Source organism: Oncorhynchus kisutch, linkage group LG18 (assembly GCF_002021735.2).
Source record: "Oncorhynchus kisutch isolate 150728-3 linkage group LG18, Okis_V2, whole genome shotgun sequence".
Classification (NCBI taxonomy): Eukaryota; Metazoa; Chordata; class Actinopteri; order Salmoniformes; family Salmonidae; genus Oncorhynchus; species Oncorhynchus kisutch.
Genome location: NC_034191.2, coordinates 59,978,615 through 60,003,999, shown reverse-complemented (window position 1 = coordinate 60,003,999; position 25,385 = coordinate 59,978,615). Strand labels below are relative to the sequence as shown.

Genomic DNA, 25,385 nt, shown 5'->3' with positions numbered 1-25,385 from the left:
ACAAGTTGGGAAAATCCCTGGTCTTAGTATTAAGCTCATACAGTACAGTAGATTTCATTCATTACCTCTGAATGGAGTGGTATCCAGAGAGCCCAGCCCTAGCTCCCGATCATGTCTATTAGATTACAGTTAGATGACCAAGCACAAGGGCCAGGCTGTGGAGTAAATAGTCAATTATGATGTTTGTTGTAGTGTGGACAGTCATGAGACATACCTGCCCTGAGGGGAAAAGAGAGACACACACAGCTCTCCCTTCTCATAGCTCATTTGGTGACTCCCCACCCAGTTTGACACCTGCCACTGAGACAGGATGATTACCATTTCCAATGTATTTCCTTGAGGAAGGGAAGAGTCTCTAATATTTGTGTGTGGAGGTGATGCATCTGTGGAGACAGACAGTCATGAAAACAGTGTTTATTTAAATTCATAGTGGAAAGGGCCACATACTGTAGGCCTAAAGAACATTTAGTGTGTTTTAGGTTGATAAATTGTGGTGCACACGTTACACGTTTTTCTCTTCCCACAGACCAAGCTAATGCGTATCATACAGACTAAATATTGCACAGTAACCTATATCATCACAAATAACCAAGACCGAGATAAAATGACCAGATTTTCTGATTTTTATTCACATGTACAAACATTCACTTTTAAGGTATTACTGAAGTGCAATTTACAACCTTAGCAGCATGTATTCATATAACTTCAATTTACATCTGAATTAGACATATCTTCATTATCGTCTTCCCATATTGTATTTTTTTATTGTTTAAAATTTTTACAAATATACACTCATTTAATACAACATTACCATTCAGTCATGCCATACTGTTAATATCTCTCAAAATAATCAACGGGTTTTTAACGAGGAATCAGTTTGTTATATTTGCCAGAAACCACAAAACTACACCACATGACCAAAAGTATGTGGACACCTGCTTGTCGAACGTCTCATTCCAAAATCATGGGCATTAATATGGTGTTGGTCCCCCCTTTGCTGACACAACAGCCTCCACTCTTCTGGGAAGGCTTTCAACTAGATGTTGGAACATTGCCGAGGGGACTTGCTTCCATTCAACCACAAGAGCATTAGTAAGGTTGGACAATTAGGCCTGGCTCGCAGTCGGCATTCCAATTCATCCCATTCATCCAAAAGGTGTTCAATGGGGTTAAGGTCAGTGCTCTGTGCAGGCCAGTCAAGTTCTTCCACACCAAATTCGACAAACCATTTCTGTATGGACCTCACTTTGTGCACGGGGGCATTGTCATGCTGAAACAGGAAAGGGCCTTCCCTAAACTGTTGCCCCAAAGTTCGAAGCACATAATCGTTTAGAATGTCATTGTATGCTGTAGCGTTAAGATTCCCCTTCACTGTAACTAAGGGGCCTAGCCCGAACCATTATTCCTCCTCCACCAAACTTTGCAGTTGGCACTATGCATTGGGGCAGGTAGTCTTCTCCTGGCATCTGCCAAACCTAGATTCATTTGTTGGACTGCCAGATGGTGAAGTGGGATTCATCACTCCAGAGAACGTGTTTCCACTGCTCCAAAGTCCAATGGCAGCGAGCTTTACACCACTCCAGCTGACGCTTGGCATTGCGCATGGTGATCTTAGGTTTGTGTGCAGCTGCTCGGCCATGGAAACCCATTTCATGAGGCTCCCAATGAACAGTTATTGTGCTGACGTTGCTTCCAGAGGCCGTTTGGAACTCGGTAGTAAGTGTTGCAACCGAGGACAGATGATTTTTACCGCGCTACACGCTTCAGCACTTGGTGGTTCTATTCTGTGAGCTTGTGTGGCCTACCACTTCACAGCTGAACCGTTGTTGCTCCTAGATGTTTCCACTTCACAATAACAGCACTTACAGTTGACTGGGCAGCTCTAGCAGGGCAGACATTTGACGAAACGACTTGTTGGAAAGGTGGCATCCTATGATGGTGCCACATTGGAAGTCACTGATCTCTTCAGTAAGGCTATTCCTCTGCCAATGTTTGTCTATGGAGATTGCATGGCTTTGTGCTCGAGTTCATACACCTGTCGGCAACAGGTGTGGCTGAAATATCCAAATCCACTAATTTGAAGGGGTGTCCACATACTTTTGTATATATAGTGTATGTTTGACTAATTGAATGACTATGAAAAATAACTGGTAAAACATACCACAAGCTTCCAACAAAATGTGCCTCTCTACATTTAATAATAGAGCAAATTAGAAAATAAAAGATAAATATGTACAAGATGAACTTTCAGAGGGAAAACTAGTTAAGATTATTCTTTACAACACATGTATGTGTATGAAAATGACAAAAGAGTTTGAATTTATTCATGGTTCATTTTATCACTCCACATAATGTCCTATGTGTACCAGGGTTAGGGTCAATGCCACTTCAATTCAGTCAATGCATTTAAATGGAATTTACCCCAACCCTGATGTGCACTGTGTTTATGTATGTATGACATGCATCTAGTGATCTCTGATTGGGGTCATACTAGCTACTAGTCTTGACAAACACACAGGGTGGGTTCTCTTTATAAAAGAGAACAACCTCCCCTGGATCTCTACTAACGGGGACAGGGAGGATTTTATAAAAACTTAAACACCTGCTCCTGCTATTTTGGAACTTTTCTAATTGAAAAAAAAACAATATCCCACTTTGATGATAATGACGATCCACGTTCTTGTCCGGTGGAACAGTGACACCATTTCCTACAGTCTACCTGCCCAGTGGACCTTACACACTACCAAAATGGGATCTGAGGCAGAGTAGAGTGATGGACAAGCAACAACACTGACACATAAGAACTATGACCACTAGGTGACACTGTTACTGTGTTTAATATAATAGCCTGGACTGTTCTCTTCGTGAACTCCAAGGAAAGGGTCAGAGTAAGGTGGGAGGATTTAAACAACATGACGATAATGTATGCATGTGTAACATTAACTTATTCCTACATTGGAACATCACACATGTAAAAACAAAACCTTGACCTAATGATTTGAATTGATTTGACAATACTTGTAATACTAAAATAAAGCATATTTTCAAGATTAAACGGGGTGAAAATAGGACATTTGAAATGAACACAAACATAAAGTAAGGTGGCCAACGTGGGACAAACATGGCCAGGGTTGAGAAGTCAGTGTTTTACAGAGAGTGTGTTCCAGCGTTCTGAACCTTTACAGACTGGCTTGGGGAGTAGTGAGGATGTGAAACAAAGACGAGAGCGACCCCTCGCTACCACCCAGCACCTGGGCTATAGAGTAGGGCCAACAGAGAGTTAATGACTCCACATCTAAACACCAAAATGCATTTTGTTAAGTAGGGTTGTATTTATTGTGTTTCTCCCATTGACGACTGAATGTCAGTCCATTCTGTGTCCTCCCCGTCATTGCAGGTAATCGCTCGTCAACCAAACCACTGTAGCAGGTTGGTCACAACCCGGTCACAACCCTTTTACACCAGCTCAAAGTGAGCGCAGCTAACAAGTCAAGCTCACGACTGCTCTATTGTGCGTTAATCAACCCTCCTTTATAATCAACCTGTCAGTGGTTAAAAAAAAAGAAAACGTGTAAAAAAACTGTGCCCTTCCAATCACAGCGAGAGACCTGACTACAAAGGTAAAAAGGTGAAATCAAGTCAGAGCGTTAATGACAGGTATTAAAGAAGCTAAGATGGCTGTGGTGTTCTATCTGAAAGGGGAACCCCAGTGTGGGCTAATGGCAGCAGTTATGTTGCTATCACCTCCATTCTCCTCTATTCCCTTTGTGCCACTAAGAGCAGGTGGAATTAACCTGTCGTGGCCACGTCAGAACCTCTAGCTTCGTGAGAGCGAGCGGAGAGAGGTGGAGAGGAGGCGAGAGAGAGAGGGGAGAGAGGAGGAGAGAATGAGATCGCTGAAGGAGAGGGGGTTGAAGGTGGCAGAGAGGAACAGAGGGATAGAAAGGGGGTCGAAAGATGAAGTGATAGAGAAAAAGGAGGAGATGGACAGACAAAGAGATGCTGTGAAAAAGGAGAGAGAAAGGTGAGATATATGTGAACGAGGCCTGTGGCAAGAGGGCGTGTGTGTGTGTGTAACGGTGAGTTGTCTATCTGGTTCTCTGTGGTCCTTTTCTCTTTCTCCATCTCTCTGTCCATCACACGTCACAATGACAGGCTCTGTAATTGGCTGGCCCTGTCCCCCATCCCGCTGGAGCTCTCCAGGCGCACCGCCGCCCCCAAATGGCTGATGACAAGATAGCGGCAGCCTTTCACATTGACCAAGGTTACCCTGCCTTCTTTCCTGCCTTCTCCCCAGCTTTGACATGACAACCAGGGACCAGCGGGATAATGAAGGAGAGGTCCGATCAAACCCACTTTCTTTCATTCCCGTTTTCATTTTTTTTGTTTTTTTTGTTTTTTTGGTGGAACTTGAACGACCAACATCAAAGGTGGCTTTTGCCAAGGAGGAGATGGAGGCTTGTAGAGCAAACCAAAGTCAGCGGACAACAATAAAGCCAACTGCCACATGCTCCTTCTGCAGACACGCACGCAAACGGACGGATGAACACGGACACGCACACCACAGGAAGCTGGTGTGCGTGTGCATAATAATGGCTGGAATGGAGTGAAATGTCTTAGTCCTGTAGCAGGAAGCTCTCCTGCTCTGGAGGTTTCTTCACCCAGGTTCCCAGGCCTGTCTCCTGTAGCGATCTGAGCCACTGCTGTTTGGCAGTCTGGTAAGAGCCGGCAGCCATCTTGGCCTCACAGTACATCAGTGGCTGGTCCACGGGCCCGGAAGCATGGATACTCAACTGGAGAGAGAAGGGAGAAGGAGGGAGAGAAATAAAGATGGAGCGAGGAAGAGAGAGGGAGAAAAAGACGGGGTAGAGGGTTAGGGTAAGAGAGATAGAGAGCAAAACAAAACTAATGAGCTGGCACAAACGGGGAACTTCAACAGCTGTGTAATCTCCCCATTTAAATTTCACAAGCAATTGAACATTCTCTGTGCTTTTGTGCATTTCCTTTGTGGCGCAGGCAGAAAGAGAAGAGGAGCAGCCGCTAGGCGAGGCGAGAGAGGGGACGTAGGCACAGTCAAGTCACTAAGTTTCTTTGGAGATTACTGTGTCTGCTGTTGCATGCCTTACTGCGCGCGGGGACCAATTTCCAAGGGCGGCGCTCCTCAAGTGCTTCTCCAAATAATTATGGTTATATAATCATTATAATTTAACTGCCACCATTTGGGTGTTGCAGGCATTTACATAGATTTTCATAATGAAAATTAAACTGCGCTTTGTGTTTGTTCTAAAATAATAGGCTGCTATTGTGTAAAAGGGGGGTAAGCTGCTTTAGAGTACTGTGGCAGCTGTTGCTGGACACACAGAGACGCCAAGTGGCTCCATACTACTCACCGGAAGCTTGGTTAGTCGCTATTAAAGGCATGGTGTGACATTTGTTTTATGCCCGTGTACAGATATACTATCTTCATTTGACCAGTTTCTCACAGCAGAAAAATAATCCTGCAGCAACATGACGTGTGAATTCTTATGTGGAATATAATTTATGGATTATAATACATTTTTTTGTGATTGTTCCCTTTTTTTCGTTAGGGAAAATCTTGTCTGACATTTTAAAGTGGAAATTACACCTTAGAAGCCTTTCGGACTTCAGAAACCTTTTTAAACCTCGAACATTCTCTGCAACAACAGAGTGATCGAATTAAGATCGAACATCTGTATTCATTGTGACACAGTTCATAGTGTGTACGTTCCTCTGTCTGCAGTACTCACCTTGCGGTACAGCCTTGCCCAGCGGGTGAACAGAGCGTGCTTGCAGAGCCTTGATGGCGTCCCAGAGTCCCTCTTACGTCCCGTAGCCGCGTTGACCACCTCCAGCTGACCGTCCCCACAAGTCCAGTTCACACTGACACACAGAGACTTCCCCGGCTGACGACACTCACCGCTGACACTCAGACCTGCAGGGATGCACAGGGAAAAACAAATGTATTTTTTCTTTTTAGAATGTGTGTGATTGCTTAAGCTTTTAGTCATATTAGACACAGGGTAATCCCGGTTAACCCAGAACTAAAGACTTGCGTAATTGGTTAGATGCTCGATTTAAAGGTAGACTCAGCGATATTGAGATGAGCGAGATCCAACACGTCGCTCACACAGTCACAAACAGTGTCGGCGCATGTGCACGGTATTGCTTCACGCTGTTACAGGCGTTGGAGCCACAGGACCAAAACAGCAGAGAAGTTGAGCCCCGCGCTTCAACGCTGTTGTTGCAGAAATTGACCCACTATGCTGTTTACTTTCGGCATCTACGTCATATCGCTGAGTCTACCTAAGTTCTGGATCCATACACGTTGAGAAGAGATAAAACGAGGATCGGAACTGGAATGAAGAGCTGCACCCTCTCTCTTTGCAAGTTACGGGCAAGTCTATGGGCCAAAAGTACCCTGCCCTTCCTAAATTCAAAAGATGCTAACACCTGCGAAATTGTGATTTGTCCAAATAACTAGTGACGAAAAACCCAAGCGCCGTAACTAATACCGCTGGTTATCTCTTACATCCCGTTGTATCATGACAGATCTACGGTACTGTTTATGTAGTCTGTCCACTGGAGATTAGACACTTGGGGACAGGGGACTGTCTTGTTAAATAGAGGCCAAGGGACATATTTGCTACACTTTTACACTAATGCAACAACTGAAGGACAAAAAACAGCTGAAACATGAAATTACTGTATGTTTGTTTCACCTGAACCTGAACTTTATACTTTCATTTGCTTTTCATTTTCACTTTTTTTGTGGTTAACTCCCTCTAGCAAAGAACAGATGCAACGTTTGCAGTGGTGCAAAAGCTTAGTCAACCTGGTTCTCTATCTCCAAGCTGTTCATACCCCAGCCCCTCTCCTCAGAGAGCAGTTACAGACACTGGGGGGGAGAGGGAGAGAAGACGGGAGGGAGGGAGGGATCGGAAGAGAGAGCGAGAGACAGGGAGACACTAGGGTGAGAGAGAGAGAGAGAGAGAGAGAGGGAGAAAGGGATAGGAAACAGCGGGGGAAGAGAGAGAGAGAGGAGAGTGAGGGGGAGAAAGAAAGAGAGAGAAAACGAAAGACCGAGGGTCTATCAAGCATGTGAGTGTGCATTTCATTAAAGGGAAACGTGTTGACGTGGATAATGTAACGTGGGCGTTTGAAGCTTCACTATCTCTGTGGTAAACACTGTGCCTGAGATACTGAGGTCCCTCACTGGACTCCTCAATCAGACACAGCCTCTCACATCCAATTAGCTAGCCTAGCGCTCCGATAGCACTCTGCACAAAAAGCAGTGGAGGGTAGGGGGAGAGGTGGAGGATAGGTGGCGAGGAGGAAAATGGGATGAGGAAGAGATGAGGGGAAGAGGAGGATTTTGAGAAAGGAGGATGGTGAGGAGAGAAGAAGGGCAAGGAGGAGGAGGAGGAAGAGGAGGAGGATGGGAGGAGGAGAGGAGACTCAGCCACTAAACTTCATGTACAATGAATTAGCACCCAGTGTTACAGAACAAGAGAAGTGACAACCAGTCCCCCCCTACGGACACAGGGAATTAGCGCCCCTGCCGAGTGCAGCAAAAAAAAAACATACACACTCCAGCAGCATTGTCAAGACATCAACACTGATTATAATGTAGTTATGCACCGGTGGAAACAAAGTAGAAAATAAAAGTAGGAATGTTTACCTTGACACGGGGTAACTAAGAACTCATGCAAAGTACGACGCACCCATAATATATCTCCATTTGAATAAAATGTTTAAGTCTGGACAAGTGTCCATATTAATGATATGATCGAATCGCTCATAATTAATCATGCTATTACTATTGCAGTAGTTAGTAGATGGATCAGTTTTGATGAAGATACCTTAAGAAAAAATATAATTGTATGGAAACAAAGCCATGCATTCTGAGATATAACACAAAATAGATTTAACACATATTCTCAGTGATCATCTTTCTCTGTGGCAGACTCATTCCCCCATCCTCCCATCTTCACTCTTCCATTCACCAGTCTTTCATTCCTCTCTTCCTTCTTTTCTATAGCTTTTCAGAGCTGGAATGAATTGCCTGCCGACATAACAATCACCAGTCCTTATTATCATCCCTCCTTTCTCTTACAGAGACACACCTCTTTGAACAAAAGACTCCCCCCTCTCTTGCTCTCTCTCTTTCTCCCCTCTCTCTCTCTTTCTCCCTCTCCTGTCTCCCTCCTCTCTCTCTCCCCCTCCCTCCTCTCCATCTCCTGTCTCCCTCCTCTCCCTCTCCTGTCTCCCCCTCTTTCTCCATCTCTCTCCCTCTCTATCACACTGCCTCTATTCATGCCTCATTTGATCCCTTCAATCGACTTGACTCGTGTGTCTCTGTAATAGCCAATTAGATTTTTCTGTGAAGTCTTGATCAGTTTCTCTATTCTAGTTAGTGCTCTGCAGGTAGCTCATGAAGTAGACCAATTCAAACCTGTGGTTATGTGATGTATAGTAATTATAATAGCTGGAAAATGTAAATATTCATATGAAAAACCCACCACCACTAACGCTACAATTACTTCAAGAACCATTTCTGTGGCCACTGCTTAGAGCCATGCACGCACACGCGGCATTAATATTGAGTGGACAACTGAAAAGTAAAAAATGTGAGCAAGGCCGAAAGGAAGTACCGGCAACGCAGGATACATGCAATTTAGGACCGTGAGGGTGGAGGGGACAACACTTTGTTAGACCAAGCCACATCCAAGAACAAATGTCAATTGAAAAGTCTTAAATGTGATTGAGGCAAAAGGCAGCACTGGCAAAGCAGGATACAATGTAAACGCTCTCTAATAGTAAAAGTAACTCCAGGCCGTGTCTCCAGTGTGGTGTCTCCCGGTTTGGTTAAATCCAGGTGACTTTTTGAAGGACAACCTCATTGATGTATTTAGTCCCCTCTGCTCTCTGCTGCAGGTGGAGTCATTTGGTTGGCAGTGATAAGAGCTCCTGGGGAAGTCAGTCAGAGCCAGAGCCTTTCATATGACAGGACTTAAAATAACCCAGCCATTTCCCTGAACAAGAGGCCCAGACACAATGGTGGAGGATCTCATCAGGGCAGGATGAATGAAAAGGTGGAGGGAGGGTGGAGGAGGAGAGAGCATGGGCCCTGGGAGTGAATGGAATGAACCATCCATCCCTCCCTCTCTCCCTCTCCCTCTCTCTCTCTCTCTCTCTCTCTCTCTCTCTCTCTCCGTCCACCTCCTCTTTGCTCACTCCCTCCTCCACAATGAATGGTTGTCTGATAAGAGCTGTGATTACATTGATTTGGAGTAGGGCCATCTCTCCAATGACCCCCTCTCCTCTCCTCCTCCCCCAGCCCTCCCCCTGTCCTCTACTGGCTCCATGGTTCAGACAGCAAAGATACACGCACACACGCATGCAGGCACGCACACACACACAAAGCCACGTCCCAGTAAACACATAGACATAGCATTCCCTGATGTCCGTCTGCGATTTAAGCCTTGCACTGAGTTTACAAAGTTTATTTTCCAGCGATTGGACATTAGTCATCAGGATGCTAGGAAGAGGAGGCCGTGTAGGCCCGTCTTTTCAGCCTAGCATTGAGTCCCCGTTTCCTTCCTCTTCTTATTTGCCATAAAAAAAGCTAAGTCGAACAGGAACCGGCAAGAAGCACAACCTCCTCAGCGCCGTCGTCTTAGACACACCAGCAGTCGGTGCCCGTCGAAGCCTTCCTCCCAGACAAGATTAACACGTTCTATGCTTTCTTCGAGGCAGACAATACCGAGCCATCCAGGAAGACTCTCGACTGCTCCAGATGACCAGGTGCTTTCACCCTCAGAGGTAGACGTGAGGTATCTTCTCGGACATCTTCAACTTGTCCCCGTCCCAGGCTGTAGTCCTTTAGGAAACCAACACTGCCCCAGTGCCCGAGAAAAACAAAGTGACATTCCCAAATGACCTCGGCCATCATGAAGTGCTTCGAGAGTCTGGTCATTGCCCACATCAGGGCCAGCATGCCAGGCACACTGGACCCACTCCAATTTGCCTACCGCTCCAACTAGAGGTCTTCACGGGTCCAAAAAGTTGAAGTGGACCTGGGGCTTTCCCACCCGGACCCGATCAGCATAAATACTTTTTTAAATTTTTTTTAATATAGAGACCCTTTCCGAACGGACCAGAGAACAACTAGACCCATTCCATATGTAGACATGGTCGGATACAGACCAGGTCTGATCCGAGTGAGGGAAGCAGCAGAAAAAATTATGTTTGAGGATAAGTAACCTAGCTATGGCACCTATTAGTCTACGCGAGTCAATTGGTTGGTTGCTGTCTCTCGTCTCTCCCTCCCTGCTCCCTGTGTCACTCGCTCATAGTGCAGCCCCTCCCTCACACCTCTCTCCCTCCTCTCACGCTTTATCAGCACCAGTTAATAAAGTAGCTTCAAATATTATGACTTTGTATCTGTCTTGACTGCATCAAACCGGGAGAAGCTAGTTAAAATAGCTAACGTTAGCTAGCTAGGCTAATTGAGGCTGCAGTGCATGCAATTTCTCATCCTACAGTTACAAATAACAACAACTCCATTCAGAATATTAAGTCGCAGCCTACCTGTTGGCTCTTGGTCGTTGTAGCCTATCCTTCTCCTTCATTTTAATTCCATCTTCCACTGATGAGATATCTCCTAACTTTTGCCACACACGGAGGCTCTATGACTGTAGCCTATTGCTGCTTTGATGACTTATGATTGGGTAACAACAAGGTACAAGCAGCCACACTCCACTCTCGCGAAAAGCAAGAGCAGTAGCATAAATGATCAAATGTCTCTCTCTCTCTCTCTCTCTCTCTCTCTCTCGACTACGTTCGGATCAGTCAGTCACAATTGGCCCATGACAATCATAACAGATCCGACCCAGACCTGTGACATTATTTAGAATTCTGTATCCGGACCCGCTCTGGTTTATTCTACTTTTATTCTGCTTTTTACTTTATGTTCATATTTTTATCTTTTCTTATTTCTTATTGTTGTTGCACTGTCGAGAAGGCACCTGCAATAAGCACTTCGTTGGACGGTGTGTACCATGCGCATCCTATACATACGACTAATAAAACTTGAAACACACTCAGAAGGATGTCTAGAATGACAGGCAGAATGCTTGTGGCAGATGTCTGTGACCACGTCTGTTTTGTTTTGAGGGTTTGCTTGTCCAAGGTAAAGGTCACCATTCTGCCCTTTGTCAACAACGATGAAATGAAAGAGAAACATTTCTCAAAGAATTTATGTCAACCTTTGAGCAAAACATTCACATTTCGAGCAGAAGGAGCAATTATCTTATGGAGACATACTATGTCCTTTACGTGGGGACTGTCTTCAGTACCTAACTTAATACTTCAGACAACTTCCAAGTGACTCTACAGTGTTCTTGGTTGTTCAATGATAAATTCATTATGACCATCATCACTAAAGGTCCTTCTGTACAATAATCACTCCTGATGATGATGGAGCTGTAAAAATATTCATCCTTATGACACCTAATTACCCAGAGTTCTGTGGCACTGGGGATCTTTAGAGAGGGAAAATGCCCTTCATGAGTAATGTGCACGACCTACCTCAGTGTGTATGGAGGGTGAACACACTGTTATCCAAAAACATATCCAAAGTTAAAACTATCATCATGATACATTTTGTATAGCGTTGCATTGTCTCTGTCTGTCTGTCTGTCTGTCTGTCTGTCTGTCTGTCTGTCTGTCTGTCTGTCTGTCTGTCTGTCTGTCTGTCTGTCTGTCTGTCTGTCTGTCTGTCTGTCTGTCTGTCTGTCTGTCTGTCTGTCTGTCTGTCTGTCTGTGTCTCTTACCACTAAGAAGAGGCTGGTTGCGTCTGTAAGTGGCAGGCAGCGGTCCGAGGCACTCCAGTCTCTGACTCATCACCCTGTTGAAGTGACCCGGGTGTCTGAGGCTGCCCACCGTCAGACTGTGGAGGTACACCGGCTCCACAAAGTGACTCAACAATGCCCCCTGCAGTCCCAGGACGTTCCATCTACAGGAAAGGAGAGGGGGAGATGAGAGAGAGAGAGCGAGGAGAGGAGAGAGAGGGGGGAGAGAGAAGAGGAGAGAGGAGGAAAGAGAGGAAAGGTGAAGAGAAGAAGGAGAAAGGGGAGAAAAGAGAGGAGAGGGGAGAAGATAGAGGAGAGGAGAAAGGGGAGAAAATAGAGGGGAGGGGAGATGGGAGAAGATAGAGGAGAGGAGAAAGGGGAGAAAAGAGAGGGGAGGGGAGATGGGAGAAGATAGAGGAGAGGAGAAAGGGGAGAAAAGAGAGGGGAGGGGAGATGGGAGAAGATAGAGGAGAGGAGAAAGGGGAGAAAGGAGAGGGGAGGGGAGATGGGAGAAGATAGAGGAGAGGAGAAAGGAGAGAAAAGAGAGGGGAGGGGAGATGGGAGAAGATAGAGGAGAGGAGAAAGGGGAGAAAAGAGAGGGGAGGGGAGATGGGAGAAGATAGAGGAGAGGAGAAAGGGGAGAAAAGAAAGGAGAGGGGAGATGGGAGAAGATGGAGAGAGGGGAGAAAAGAGAGGGGGGAGAGAGGGGAGACAGAAGGAGAATCAGTGATGAACAGAGACAATCTGATCATTATCTGGCCAAAGGACGTGACAAGATAGGGAACAAATGGTGACACACACACACACTCAACAAAGGTCAGAGCATTATCACTCATTACAGCCACCCAGATATTATCATTCATATATTCAACATTGACATCAGGGTTAATGCACTTCTAGCGGGTTTGTGCTTACAGGTGTGCTTTTCTTTCTCGAGGACCAGGGACAAGGGCAATCACCTCTGAGTTTGTTGAGGAAGATCCACGAGTGACACATAATCAATAAAGCTCTAATCCTGTCTGCATCTGTTGCACAGAAGTGTGGTGGTGAGATAGAAAACTATTGGTGGTGAGATAGGCCTATACTGTTGGTGAGAAAGTACTATACTGGTGGTGAGAAAGTAATATACTGGTGGTGAGATAGTACTATACTGGTGGTGAGATAGTACTATACTGGTGGTGAGATAGTACTATACTGGTGGTGAGATAGTACTATACTGGTGGTGAGGGAGTAATATACTGGTGGTGAGATAGAAATGAACTGATGGTGAGATAGTACTATACTGGTGGTGAGGGAGTACTATATTGGTGGTACTGTAGTACTATACTGGTGGTGAGATAGTAATATACTGGTGGTGAGGGAGTAATATACTGGTGGTGAGATAGAAATGAACTGATGGTGAGATAGTACTATACTGGTGGTGAGATACTGTAGTACTGTACTGGTGGTGAGGGAGTACTATATTGGTGGTGAGCTGATTTTACTATACTGGTGGTGAGACAGTACTGTACTTGTGGTGAGATATTAATGTATTATACCTGTGGTGAGATAGGCCTATAATGGTGGTAAGATAGTACTATACTGGTGGTGAGATAGTAATATACTGGTGGTGAGATAGTAATATACTGGTGGGTGAGATGTTGTATACTGGTGGGTGAGATGTTGTAGTACTATACTGATCGTGAGATAGGCCTATACTGGTGGTGAGATAGTAAAATACTGATGGTGAGAGAGTACTAAACTGGTGGTGAGATAGTACTATACTGGTGGTGAGATAGAAATATACTGGTGTTGAGATAGTACTATACCGGTGGTGAGAGAGTAACATACTGGTGGTGAGATATAAATGCACTGGTGGTGAGATATAAATGCACTGGTGGTGAGATAGTAATATACTGGTGGTGAGATAGAAATGCACTGGTGGTGAGATAGGCCTATAATGTTGGCAAGATAGGCCTATACTGGTGGTGAGATGTAGTACTATACTGGTGCTGAGATAGGCCTGTACTGGTGGTGAGATTGAAATATACTGGTGTTGAGATAGTAATATACTGGTGGTGAGATAGTAATATAATGGTGGTGAGATAGTTCTATACTGGTGGTGGGATAGAAATATACTGGTGGTGAGATAGTACTATACTGGTGGTGGGATAGAAATATACTGGTGGTGAGATAGTAATATACTGGTGGTGAGATAGTTCTATACTGGTGGTGAGATAGTACTATACTGGTGGTGAGGGAGTACTATATTGGTGGTGAGATAATGTAGTACTATACTGGTGGTGAGATAGTATTATACTGGTGTTGAGATAGTACTATACCGGTGGTGAGAGAGTAACATACTGGTGGTGAGATAGAAATGCACTGGTGGTGAGATAGAAATGCACTGGTGGTGAGATAGTAATATACTGGTGGTGAGATAGAAATGCACTGGTGGTGAGATAGGCCTATAATGTTGGCAAGATAGGCCAATACTGGTGGTGAGATGTAGTACTATACTGGTGCTGAGATAGGCCTGTACTGGTGGTGAGATTGAAATATACTGGTGTTGAGATAGTAATATACTGGTGGTGAGATAGTAATATAATGGTGGTGAGATAGTTCTATACTGGTGGTGGGATAGAAATATACTGGTGGTGAGATAGTACTATACTGGTGGTGGGATAGAAATATACTGGTGGTGAGATAGTAATATACTGGTGGTGAGATAGTTCTATACTGGTGGTGAGATAGTACTATACTGGTGGTGAGATAGTACTATACTGGTGGTGAGATAGTACTATACTGGTGGTGAGATAGTACTATACTGGTGGTGAGATAGTAATATACTGGTGGTGAGATAGAAATATACTGGTGGTGAGACAGTAATATACTGGTGGTGAGAAGGTAATATACTGGTGGTGAGATAGTAATATACTGGTGGTGAGATAGTAATATACTGGTGGTGAGATAGTAATATACTGGTGGTGAGATAGTAATATACTGGTGGTGAGATAGTAATATACTGGTGGTGAGATACTGTAGTATTATACAAGTGGTGAGATAGTAATACTGGTGTTAAGATACTGTAGTACTATACTGGTGGTGAGATAGTTATACACTGGTGGTGAGATAGTACTATACCGGTGGTGAGAGAGTAACATACTGGTGGTGAGATAGTTCTATACTGGTGGTGAAATAGTAATATACTGGTGGGTGAGATGTTGTATACTGGTGGGTGAGATGTTGTAGTACTATACTGATCGTGAGATAGGCCTATACTGGTGGTGAGATAGTAAAATACTGATGGTGAGAGAGTACTAAACTGGTGGTGAGATAGTACTATACTGGTGGTGAGATAGAAATGCACTGGTGGTGAGATAGTAATATACTGGTGGTGAGATAGAAATGCACTGGTGGTGAGATAGGCCTATAATGTTGGCAAGATAGGCCTATACTGGTGGTGAGATGTAGTACTATACTGGTGCTGAGATAGGCCTGTACTGGTGGTGAGATTGAAATATACTGGTGTTGAGATAGTAATATACTGGTGGTGAGATAGTAATATAATGGTGGTGAGATAGTAATATACTGGTGGTGAGATAGTACTATACTGGTGGTGAGATAGTACTATACAGGTGGTGAGATAGTACTATACAGGTGGTGAGATAGTAATATACTGGTGGTGAGATAGTAATATACTGGTGGTGAGATAGTACTATACTGGTGGTGAGATAGTACTATACTGGTGGTGAGATAGTACTATACTGGTGGTGAGATAATAATATACTGGTGGTGAGATAGAAATATACTGGTGGTGAGACAGTAATATACTGGTGGTGAGATAGTAATATACTGGTGGTGAGATAGAAATGCACTGGTGGTGAGATAGTAATATACTGGTGGTGAGATAGAAATGCACTGGTAGTGAGATAGGCCTATAATGTTGGCAAGATAGGACTATACTGGTGGTGAGATGTAGTACTATACTGGTGCTGAGATAGGCCTGTACTGGTGGTGAGATTGAAATATACTGGTGTTGAGATAGTAATATAATGGTGGTGAGATAGTTCTATACTGGTGGTGGGATAGAAATATACTGGTGGTGAGATAGTACTATACTGGTGGTGGGATAGACATATACTGGTGGTGAGATAGTAATATACGGGTGGTGAGATAGTTCTATACTGGTGGTGAGATAGTACTATACTGGTGGTGAGATAGTACTATACAGGTGGTGAGATAGTAATATACTGGTGGTGAGATAGTACTATACTGGTGGTGAGATAGTACTATACTGGTGGTGAGATAGTACTATACTGGTGGTGAGATAGTACTATACTGGTGGTGAGATAGTAATATACTGGTGGTGAGATAGAAATATACTGGTGGTGAGACAGTAATATACTGGTGGTGAGATAGTAATATACTGGTGGTGAGATAGTAATATACTGGTGGTGAGATAGTAATATACTGGTGGTGAGATAGTAATATACTGGTGGTGAGATAGTAATATACTGGTGGTGAGATAGTAATATACTGGTGGTGAGATAGTAATATACTGGTGGTGAGATAGTAATATACTGGTGGTGAGATACTGTAGTATTATACAAGTGGTGAGATAGTAATACTGGTGTTAAGATACTGTAGTACTATACTGGTGGTGAGATAGTTATACACTGGTGGTGAGATAGTACTATACCGGTGGTGAGAGAGTAACATACTGGTGGTGAGATAGTTCTATACTGGTGGTGAAATAGTAATATACTGGTGGGTGAGATGTTGTATACTGGTGGGTGAGATGTTGTAGTACTATACTGATCGTGAGATAGGCCTATACTGGTGGTGAGATAGTAAAATACTGATGGTGAGAGAGTACTAAACTGGTGGTGAGATAGTACTATACTGGTGGTGAGATAGAAATATACTGGTGTTGAGATAGTACTATACTGGTGGTGAGAGAGTAACATACTGGTGGTGAGATAGAAATGCACTGGTGGTGAGATAGTAATATACTGGTGGTGAGATAGAAATGCACTGGTGGTGAGATAGGCCTATAATGTTGGCAAGATAGGCCTATACTGGTGGTGAGATGTAGTACTATACTGGTGCTGAGATAGGCCTGTACTGGTGGTGAGATTGAAATATACTGGTGTTGAGATAGCAATATACTGGTGGTGAGATAGTAATATAATGGTGGTGAGATAGTTCTATACTGGTGGTGGGATAGAAATATACTGGTGGTGAGATAGTACTATACTGGTGGTGGGATAGAAATATACTGGTGGTGAGATAGTAATATACTGGTGGTGAGATAGTACTATACTGGTGGTGAGGGAGTACTATATTGGTGGTGAGATACTGTAGTACTATACTGGTGGTGAGATAGAAAAATACTGGTGGTGAGATAGTCCTATACTGGTGGTGAGAGAGTAACATACTGGTGGCGAGATAGTACTATACTGGTGGTAAGAAAGTACTATACTGGTGGTGAGGGAGTACTATACTGGTGGTGAGATACTGTAGTACTATACTGGTGGTGAGATAGTAATATACTGGTGGTGAGATAGTCCTATACTGGTGGAGAGATAGTAATATACTGGTGGTGAGATAGAAATATACTGATGATGAGAGAGTACTATATTGGTGGTGAGATACTGTAGTAGTAGAATATTGGTGGTGAGATAGGCCTATACTGGTGGTGAGATTGTAATATACTGAGGGTGAGATATACATATACTGGTGTTGAGATAGTAGTATACTGGTGGTGAGATAGTAATATACTATAATGGCGAGAGATAGTAATATCCTATAATGGCGGTGAGATTGTCCTATACTGGTGGTGAGATAGAAATATACTGATGGTGAGATAGTCCTATACTGGTGGTAAGATAGGCCTATACTGGTGTTAAGAAAGTACTGTACTGATGGTGAGATAGGCCTATACTGGTGGTGAGATAGTTATACACTGGTGGTGAGATAGTAATGTACTGGTGGTGAGATAGTCCTATACTGGTGGAGATAGTTCTATACTGGTGGTGAGATAGAAATATACTGGTGGTGAGACAGTAATATACTGGTGGAGATAGGCCTATACTGGTGGTGAGATAGTAATATACTGGTGGTGAGATAGAAATATACTGGTGGTGAGAGAGTAATATACTGGTGGTGAGAGAGTAATATAATGGCGGTGAGGTTGTCCTATACTGATGGTGAGATAGTAATATACTGGTGGTGAGATAGAAATATACTGGTGGTGAGAGAGTAATATACTGGTGGTGAGAGAGTAATATAATGGCGGTGAGATTGTCCTATACTGGTGGTGAGATTGTCCTATACTGGTGGTGAGATAGTAATATACTGGTGGTGAGATTGTCCTGTACTTGTGGTGAGATTGTAATATACTGAGGGTGAGATATACATATACTGGTGTTGAGATAGTAGTATACTGGTGGTGAGATAGTAATATACTATAATGGCGAGAGATAGTAATATCCTATAATGGCGGTGAAATTGTCCTATACTGGTGGTGAGATAGAAATATACTGATGGTGAGATAGTCCTATACTGGTGGTAAGATAGGCCTATACTGGTGTTAAGAAAGTACTGTACTGATGGTGAGATAGGCCTATACTGGTGGTGAGATAGTTATACACTGGTGGTGAGATAGTAATATACTGGTGGTGAGATAGTCCTATACTGGTGGAGATAGTTCTATACTGGTGGTGAGATAGAAATATACTGGTGGTGAGACAGTAATATACTGGTGGAGATAGGCCTATACTGGTGGTGAGATAGTAATATACTGGTGGTGAGATAGTCCTATACTGGTGGAGAGATAGTAATATACTGGTGGTGAGATAGAAATATACTGGTGGTGAGAGAGTAAAATACTGGTGGTGAGAGAGTAATATAATGGCGGTGAGATTGTCCTATACTGATGGTGAGATAGTAATATACTGGTGGTGAGATAGAAATATACTGGTGGTGAGAGAGTAATATACTGGTGGTGAGAGAGTAATACAATGGTGGTGAGATTGTCCTATACTGGTGGTGAGATTGTCCTATACTGGTGGTGAGATAGTAATATACTGGTGGTGAGATTGTCCTGTACTGGTGGTGAGATACTGTAGTACTATACCAATGGTGAGATAGTCCTATACTGGTGGTGAGATAGTAATATACCGGTGAGATAATGTAGTACTATACTGGTGGTGAGATACTGTAGTACTATATCAATGGTGAGATAGTCCTATACTGGTGGTGAGATAGTACTATACTGGTGGTGAGATAGTAATATACTGGTGGTGAGATAGTAATATACTGGTGGTGAGATAGTTCTATACTGGTGGTAAGATAGGCCTATACTGGTGGTGAGATAGGCCTATACTGGTGGTGAGATAGTAATATACTGGTGGTGAGATAGTAATATACTGGTGGTGAGATCGTTCTATACTGGTGGTGATATAGTAATATACTGGTGGTGAGATAGTAATATACTGGTGGTGAGATAGTCCTATACTGGTGGTGAGATAGGCCTATACTGGTGGTTAAATAGTTTTATACCGGTGTTGAGAAAGTACTATACTGGTGGTGAGATAGTCTTATACTGGTGGTGAGATAGGCCTATACTGGTGGTGAGATAGTAATATACTGGTGGAGAGATAGTTCTATACTGGTGGTGAGATAGTAATATACTGGTGGTGAGATAGTTCTATACTGGTGGTGAGATAGTAATATACTGGTGGTGAGATAGTAATATACTGGTGGTGAGATCATTCTATACTGGTGGTGATATAGTAATATACTGGTGGTGAGATAGTTCTACACTGGTGGTAAGATAGAAATATACTGATGGTGAGATAGTAATATACTGGTGGTGATATAGTAATATACTGGTGGTGAGATTGTACTATACTGGTGGTGAGATAGTAATACACTGGTGGTGAGATTGTACTATACTGGTGGTGAGATACTGTAGTACTATACCGATGGTGAGATAGTCTTATACTGGTGGTGAGATAGGCCTATACTGGTGGTGAGATAGTAATATACTGGTGGAGAGATAGTTCTATACTGGTGGTGAGATAGTAATATACTGGTGGTGAGATAGTTCTATACTGGTGGTGAGATAGTAATATACTGGTGGTGAGATAGTAATATACTGGTGGTGAGATCGTTCTATACTGGTGGTGATATAGTAATATACTGGTGGTGAGATAGTAATATACTGGTGGTGAGATAGTTCTATACTGGTGGTGAGATTGTCCTATACTGGTGGTGAGATAGTAATATATTGGTGGTGAGATAGGCCTATACGGTGGTGAGATAATGTAGTACTATACTGGTGGTGAGATACTGTAGTACTATACCGATGGTGAGATAGTCCTATACTGGTGGTGAGATAGGCCTATACTGGTGGTTAAATAGTTTTATACCGGTGTTGAGAAAGTACTATACTGGTGGTGAGATAGTCTTATACTGGTGGTGAGATAGGCCTATACTGGTGGTGAGATAGTAATATACTGGTGGAGAGATAGTTCTATACTGGTGGTGAGATATTAATATACTGGTGGTGAGATAGTTCTATACTGGTGGTGAGATAGTCCTATACTGGTGGTGTGATAGTCCTATACTGGTGGTGAGATTGTCCTATACTGGTGGTGAGATAGTAATATACCGGTTAGATAATGTAGTACTATACTGGTGGTGAGATACTGTAGTACTATACCGATGGTGAGATAGGCCCATACTGGTGGTGAAATAGTCTTATACCGGTGTTGAGAAAGTACTATACTGGTGGTGAGATACTGTAGTAGTAGTATATTGGTAGTGAGATAGGCCTATACTGTTGGTGAGATAGTACTATACTGGTGATGAGATTGTAATATACGGATAGTGAGATAGTACTATACTGGTGGTGAGTTTGTAATATACTGATTGTGAGATAGTACTATACTGGTGGTGAGATAATGTAGTACTATACTGGTGGTGAGATGATACTATATTGGTGGTGAGATGTTACTATACTGGTGGTGAGATGAGACTATACTGGTGGTGAGATGATACTATACTGGTGGTGAGATGATACCATTCTGGTGGTGAGATACTGCAGTACTATATTGGTGGTGAGATGATACTAGACTGGTGGTGAGATACTGCAGTACTATACTGGTGGTGAGATGATACTAGACTGATGGTGAGATAATATTATACTGGTGGTGAGATGATACTATACGGATGGTGAGATGATACTATACTGGTGGTGAGATGATACTATACTGGTGGTGAGATACTGCAGTACTATATTGGTGGTGAGATGATACTATACTGGTGGTGAGATACTGCAGTACTATACTGGTGGTGAGATGATACTAGACTGATGGTGAGATAATATTATACTGGTGGTGAGATGATACTATACGGATGGTGAGATGATACTATACTGGTGGTGAGATGATACTATACTGGTGGTGAGATGATACTATACTGGTGGTGAGATACTGCAGTGCTATCCTGGTGGTGAGATGATACTATACTGGTGGTGAGATACTGCAGTACTATACTGGTGGTGAGATGATACTATACTGGTGGTGAGATGATACTACACTGGTGGTGAGATACTGCAGTACTATACTGGTGGTGACATAATACTATACTGGTGGTGAGATGATATTATACTGGTGGTGAGATAATGTAGTACTACACTGGTGGTGAGATACTGCAGTACTATACTGGTGGTGAGATGATACTATACTGGTGGTGAGATACTGCAATACTATACTGGTTGTGAGATGATACTATAATACTATACTGGTTGTGAGATGATACTATACTGGTGGTGAGATGATACTATACTGGTGGTGAGATGATACTATACTGGTGGTGAGATGATACTATACTGGTGTTGAGATTATACTATACTGGTGGTGAGATGATACTACACTGGTGGTGAGATACTGCAGTACTATTTTTTTTAATTTTTTATTTCACCTTTATTTAACCAGGTAGGCTAGTTGAGAACAAGTTCTCATTTGCAACTGCGACCTGGCCAAGATAAAGCATAGCAGTGTGAGCATACAACAAAGAGTTACACATGGAGTAAACAATTAACAAGTCAATAACACAGTAGAAAACAAAGGGGGGGGTCTATATACAATGTGTGCAAAAGGCATGAGGAGGTAGGCAAATAATTACAATTTTGCAGATTAACACTGGAGTGATAAATGATCAGATGGTCATGTACAGGTAGAGATATTGGTGTGCAGAAGAGCAGAAAAGTAAATAATTAAAAACAGTATGGGGATGAGGTAGGTGAAAAGGGTGGGCTATTTACCAATAGACTATGTACAGCTGCAGCGATCGGTTAGCTGCTCAGATAGCTGATGTTTGAAGTTGGTGAGGGAGATAAAAGTCTCCAACTTCAGCGATTTTTGCAATTCGTTCCAGTCACAGGCAGCAGAGTACTGGAACGAAAGGCGGCCAAATGAGGTGTTGGCTTTAGGGATGATCAGTGAGATACACCTGCTGGAGCGCGTGCTACGGATGGGTGTTGCCATCGTGACCAGTGAGCTGAGATAAGGCGGAGCTTTACCTAGCATAGACTTGTAGATGACCTGGAGCCAGTGGGTCTGGCGACGAATATGTAGCGAGGGCCAGCCGACTAGAGCATACAAGGCGCAATGGTGGGTGGTATTAGGTGCTTTAGTGACAAAACGGATGGCACTGTGATAGACTGCATCCAGTTTGCTGAGTAGAGTGTTGGAAGCCATTTTGTAGATGACATCGCCGAAGTCGAGGATCGGTAGGATAGTCAGTTTTACTAGGGTAAGCTTGGCGGCGTGAGTGAAGGAGGCTTTGTTGCGGAATAGAAAGCCGACTCTTGATTTGATTTTCAATTGGAGATGTTTGATATGAGTCTGGAAGGAGAGTTTGCAGTCTAGCCAGACACCTAGGTACTTATAGACGTCCACATATTCTAGGTCGGAACCATCCAGGGTGGTGATAAAGTCGGGCATGCAGGTGCAGGCAGCGACCGGTTGAAAAATACTGGGCTGAGGTGATACTATACTGGGTGAGATGATACTATACTGCTGGTGAGATAGTAATACACTGGTGGTGAGATTGTACTATACTGGTGGTGAGATAGTAATATACTGGTGGTGAGATAGTAATATACTGGTGGTGAGATAGTAATATACTGGTGGAGAGATAGTTCTATACTGGTGGTGAGATAGTAATATACTGGTGGTGAGATCGTTCTATACTGGTGGTGATATAGTAATATACTGGTGGTGAGATAGTAATATACTGGTGGTGAGATAGTAATATACTGGTGGAGAGATCGTTCTATACTGGTGGTGATATAGTAATATACTGGTGGTGAGATAGTAATATACTGGTGGTGAGATAGTTCTATACTGGTGGTGAGATTGTCCTATACTGGTGGTGAGATAGTAATATATTGGTGGTGAGATAGGCCTATACGGTGGTGAGATAATGTAGTGTGAGATTTTGTAGATGACATCGCCGAAGTCGAGGATCGGTAGGATAGTCAGTTTTACTAGGGTAAGCTTGGCGGCGTGAGTGAAGGAGGCTTTGTTGCGGAATAGAAAGCCGACTCTTGATTTGATTTTACTGGTGGTGAGATACTGTAGTACTATACCGATGGTGAGATAGTCCTATACTGGTGGTGAGATAGGCCTATACTGGTGGTTAAATAGTTTTATACCGGTGTTGAGAAAGTACTATACTGGTGGTGAGATAGTCTTATACTGGTGGTGAGATAGGCCTATACTGGTGGTGAGATAGTAATATACTGGTGGAGAGATAGTTCTATACTGGTGGTGAGATAGTAATATACTGGTGGTGAGATAGTTCTATACTGGTGGTGAGATAGTAATATACTGGTGGTGAGATAGTAATATACTGGTGGTGAGATCGTTCTATACTGGTGGTGATATAGTAATATACTGGTGGTGAGATAGTAATATACTGGTGGTGAGATAGTTCTATACTGGTGGTGAGATTGTCCTATACTGGTGGTGAGATAGTAATATATTGGTGGTGAGATAGGCCTATACGGTGGTGAGATAATGTAGTACTATACTGGTGGTGAGATACTGTAGTACTATACCGATGGTGAGATAGTCCTATACAGGTGGTGAGATAGGCCTATACTGGTGGTTAAATAGTTTTATACCGGTGTTGAGAAAGTACTATACTGGTGGTGAGATAGTCTTATACTGGTGGTGAGATAGGCCTATACTGGTGGTGAGATAGTAATATACTGGTGGAGAGATAGTTCTATACTGGTGGTGAGATATTAATATACTGGTGGTGTGATAGTCCTATACTGGTGGTGAGATTGTCCTATACTGGTGGTGAGATAGTAATATACCGGTTAGATAATGTAGTACTATACTGGTGGTGAGATACTGTAGTACTATACCGATGGTGAGATAGGCCCATACTGGTGGTGAAATAGTCTTATACCGGTGTTGAGAAAGTACTATACTGGTGGTGAGATACTATAGTAGTAGTATATTGGTAGTGAGATAGGCCTATACTGTTGGTGAGATAGTACTATACTGGTGATGAGATTGTAATATACGGATAGTGAGATAGTACTATACTGGTGGTGAGTTTGTAATATACTGATTGTGAGATAGTACTATACTGGTGGTGAGATGCTGTAGTACTATACTGGTGGTGAGATAGGCCTTTACTGGTGGTGAGATAATGTAGTACTATACTGGTGGTGAGATGATACTAGACTGATGGTGAGATAATATTATACTGGTGGTGAGATGATACTATACGGATGGTGAGATGATACTATACTGGTGGTGAGATGATACTATACTGGTGGTGAGATGATACTATACTGGTGGTGAGATACTGCAGTGCTATCCTGGTGGTGAGATGATACTATACTGGTGGTGAGATACTGCAGTACTATACTGGTGGTGAGATGATACTATACTGGTGGTGAGATGATACTACACTGGTGGTGAGATACTGCAGTACTATACTGGTGGTGACATAATACTATACTGGTGGTGAGATGATATTATACTGGTGGTGAGATAATGTAGTACTACACTGGTGGTGAGATACTGCAGTACTATACTGGTGGTGAGATGATACTATACTGGTGGTGAGATACTGCAATACTATACTGGTTGTGAGATGATACTATAATACTATACTGGTTGTGAGATGATACTATACTGGTGGTGAGATGATACTATACTGGTGGTGAGATGATACTATACTGGTGGTGAGATGATACTATACTGGTGGTGAGATGATACTATACTGGTGTTGAGATTATACTATACTGGTGGTGAGATGATACTACACTGGTGGTGAGATACTGCAGTACTATTTTTTTTAATTTTTTATTTCACCTTTATTTAACCAGGTAGGCTAGTTGAGAACAAGTTCTCATTTGCAACTGCGACCTGGCCAAGATAAAGCATAGCAGTGTGAGCATACAACAAAGAGTTACACATGGAGTAAACAATTAAC

The 25,385-nt window shown here is 43.1% G+C and overlaps 1 protein-coding gene across 1 annotated transcript in view; it reads right to left on the bottom strand.

Annotated features, from left to right (window-relative positions):
• Positions 1 to 605: 605 nt before the first annotated feature.
• The window catches only part of adarb2 (adenosine deaminase RNA specific B2 (inactive)), an 83,046-nt gene continuing 58,266 nt past the window's right edge, over positions 606 to 25,385 (bottom strand). Inside the window, exons 7-9 of the mRNA XM_031796730.1 lie at positions 11,856 to 12,037; positions 5,769 to 5,953; positions 606 to 4,793 (exon numbers count right to left, since the gene is read on the bottom strand). Of these exons, the coding sequence (XP_031652590.1) occupies positions 4,617 to 4,793; positions 5,769 to 5,953; positions 11,856 to 12,037 (544 nt within the window). The 3' untranslated portion in view covers positions 606 to 4,616. The remainder of the gene's footprint in view (positions 4,794 to 5,768; positions 5,954 to 11,855; positions 12,038 to 25,385) is intronic.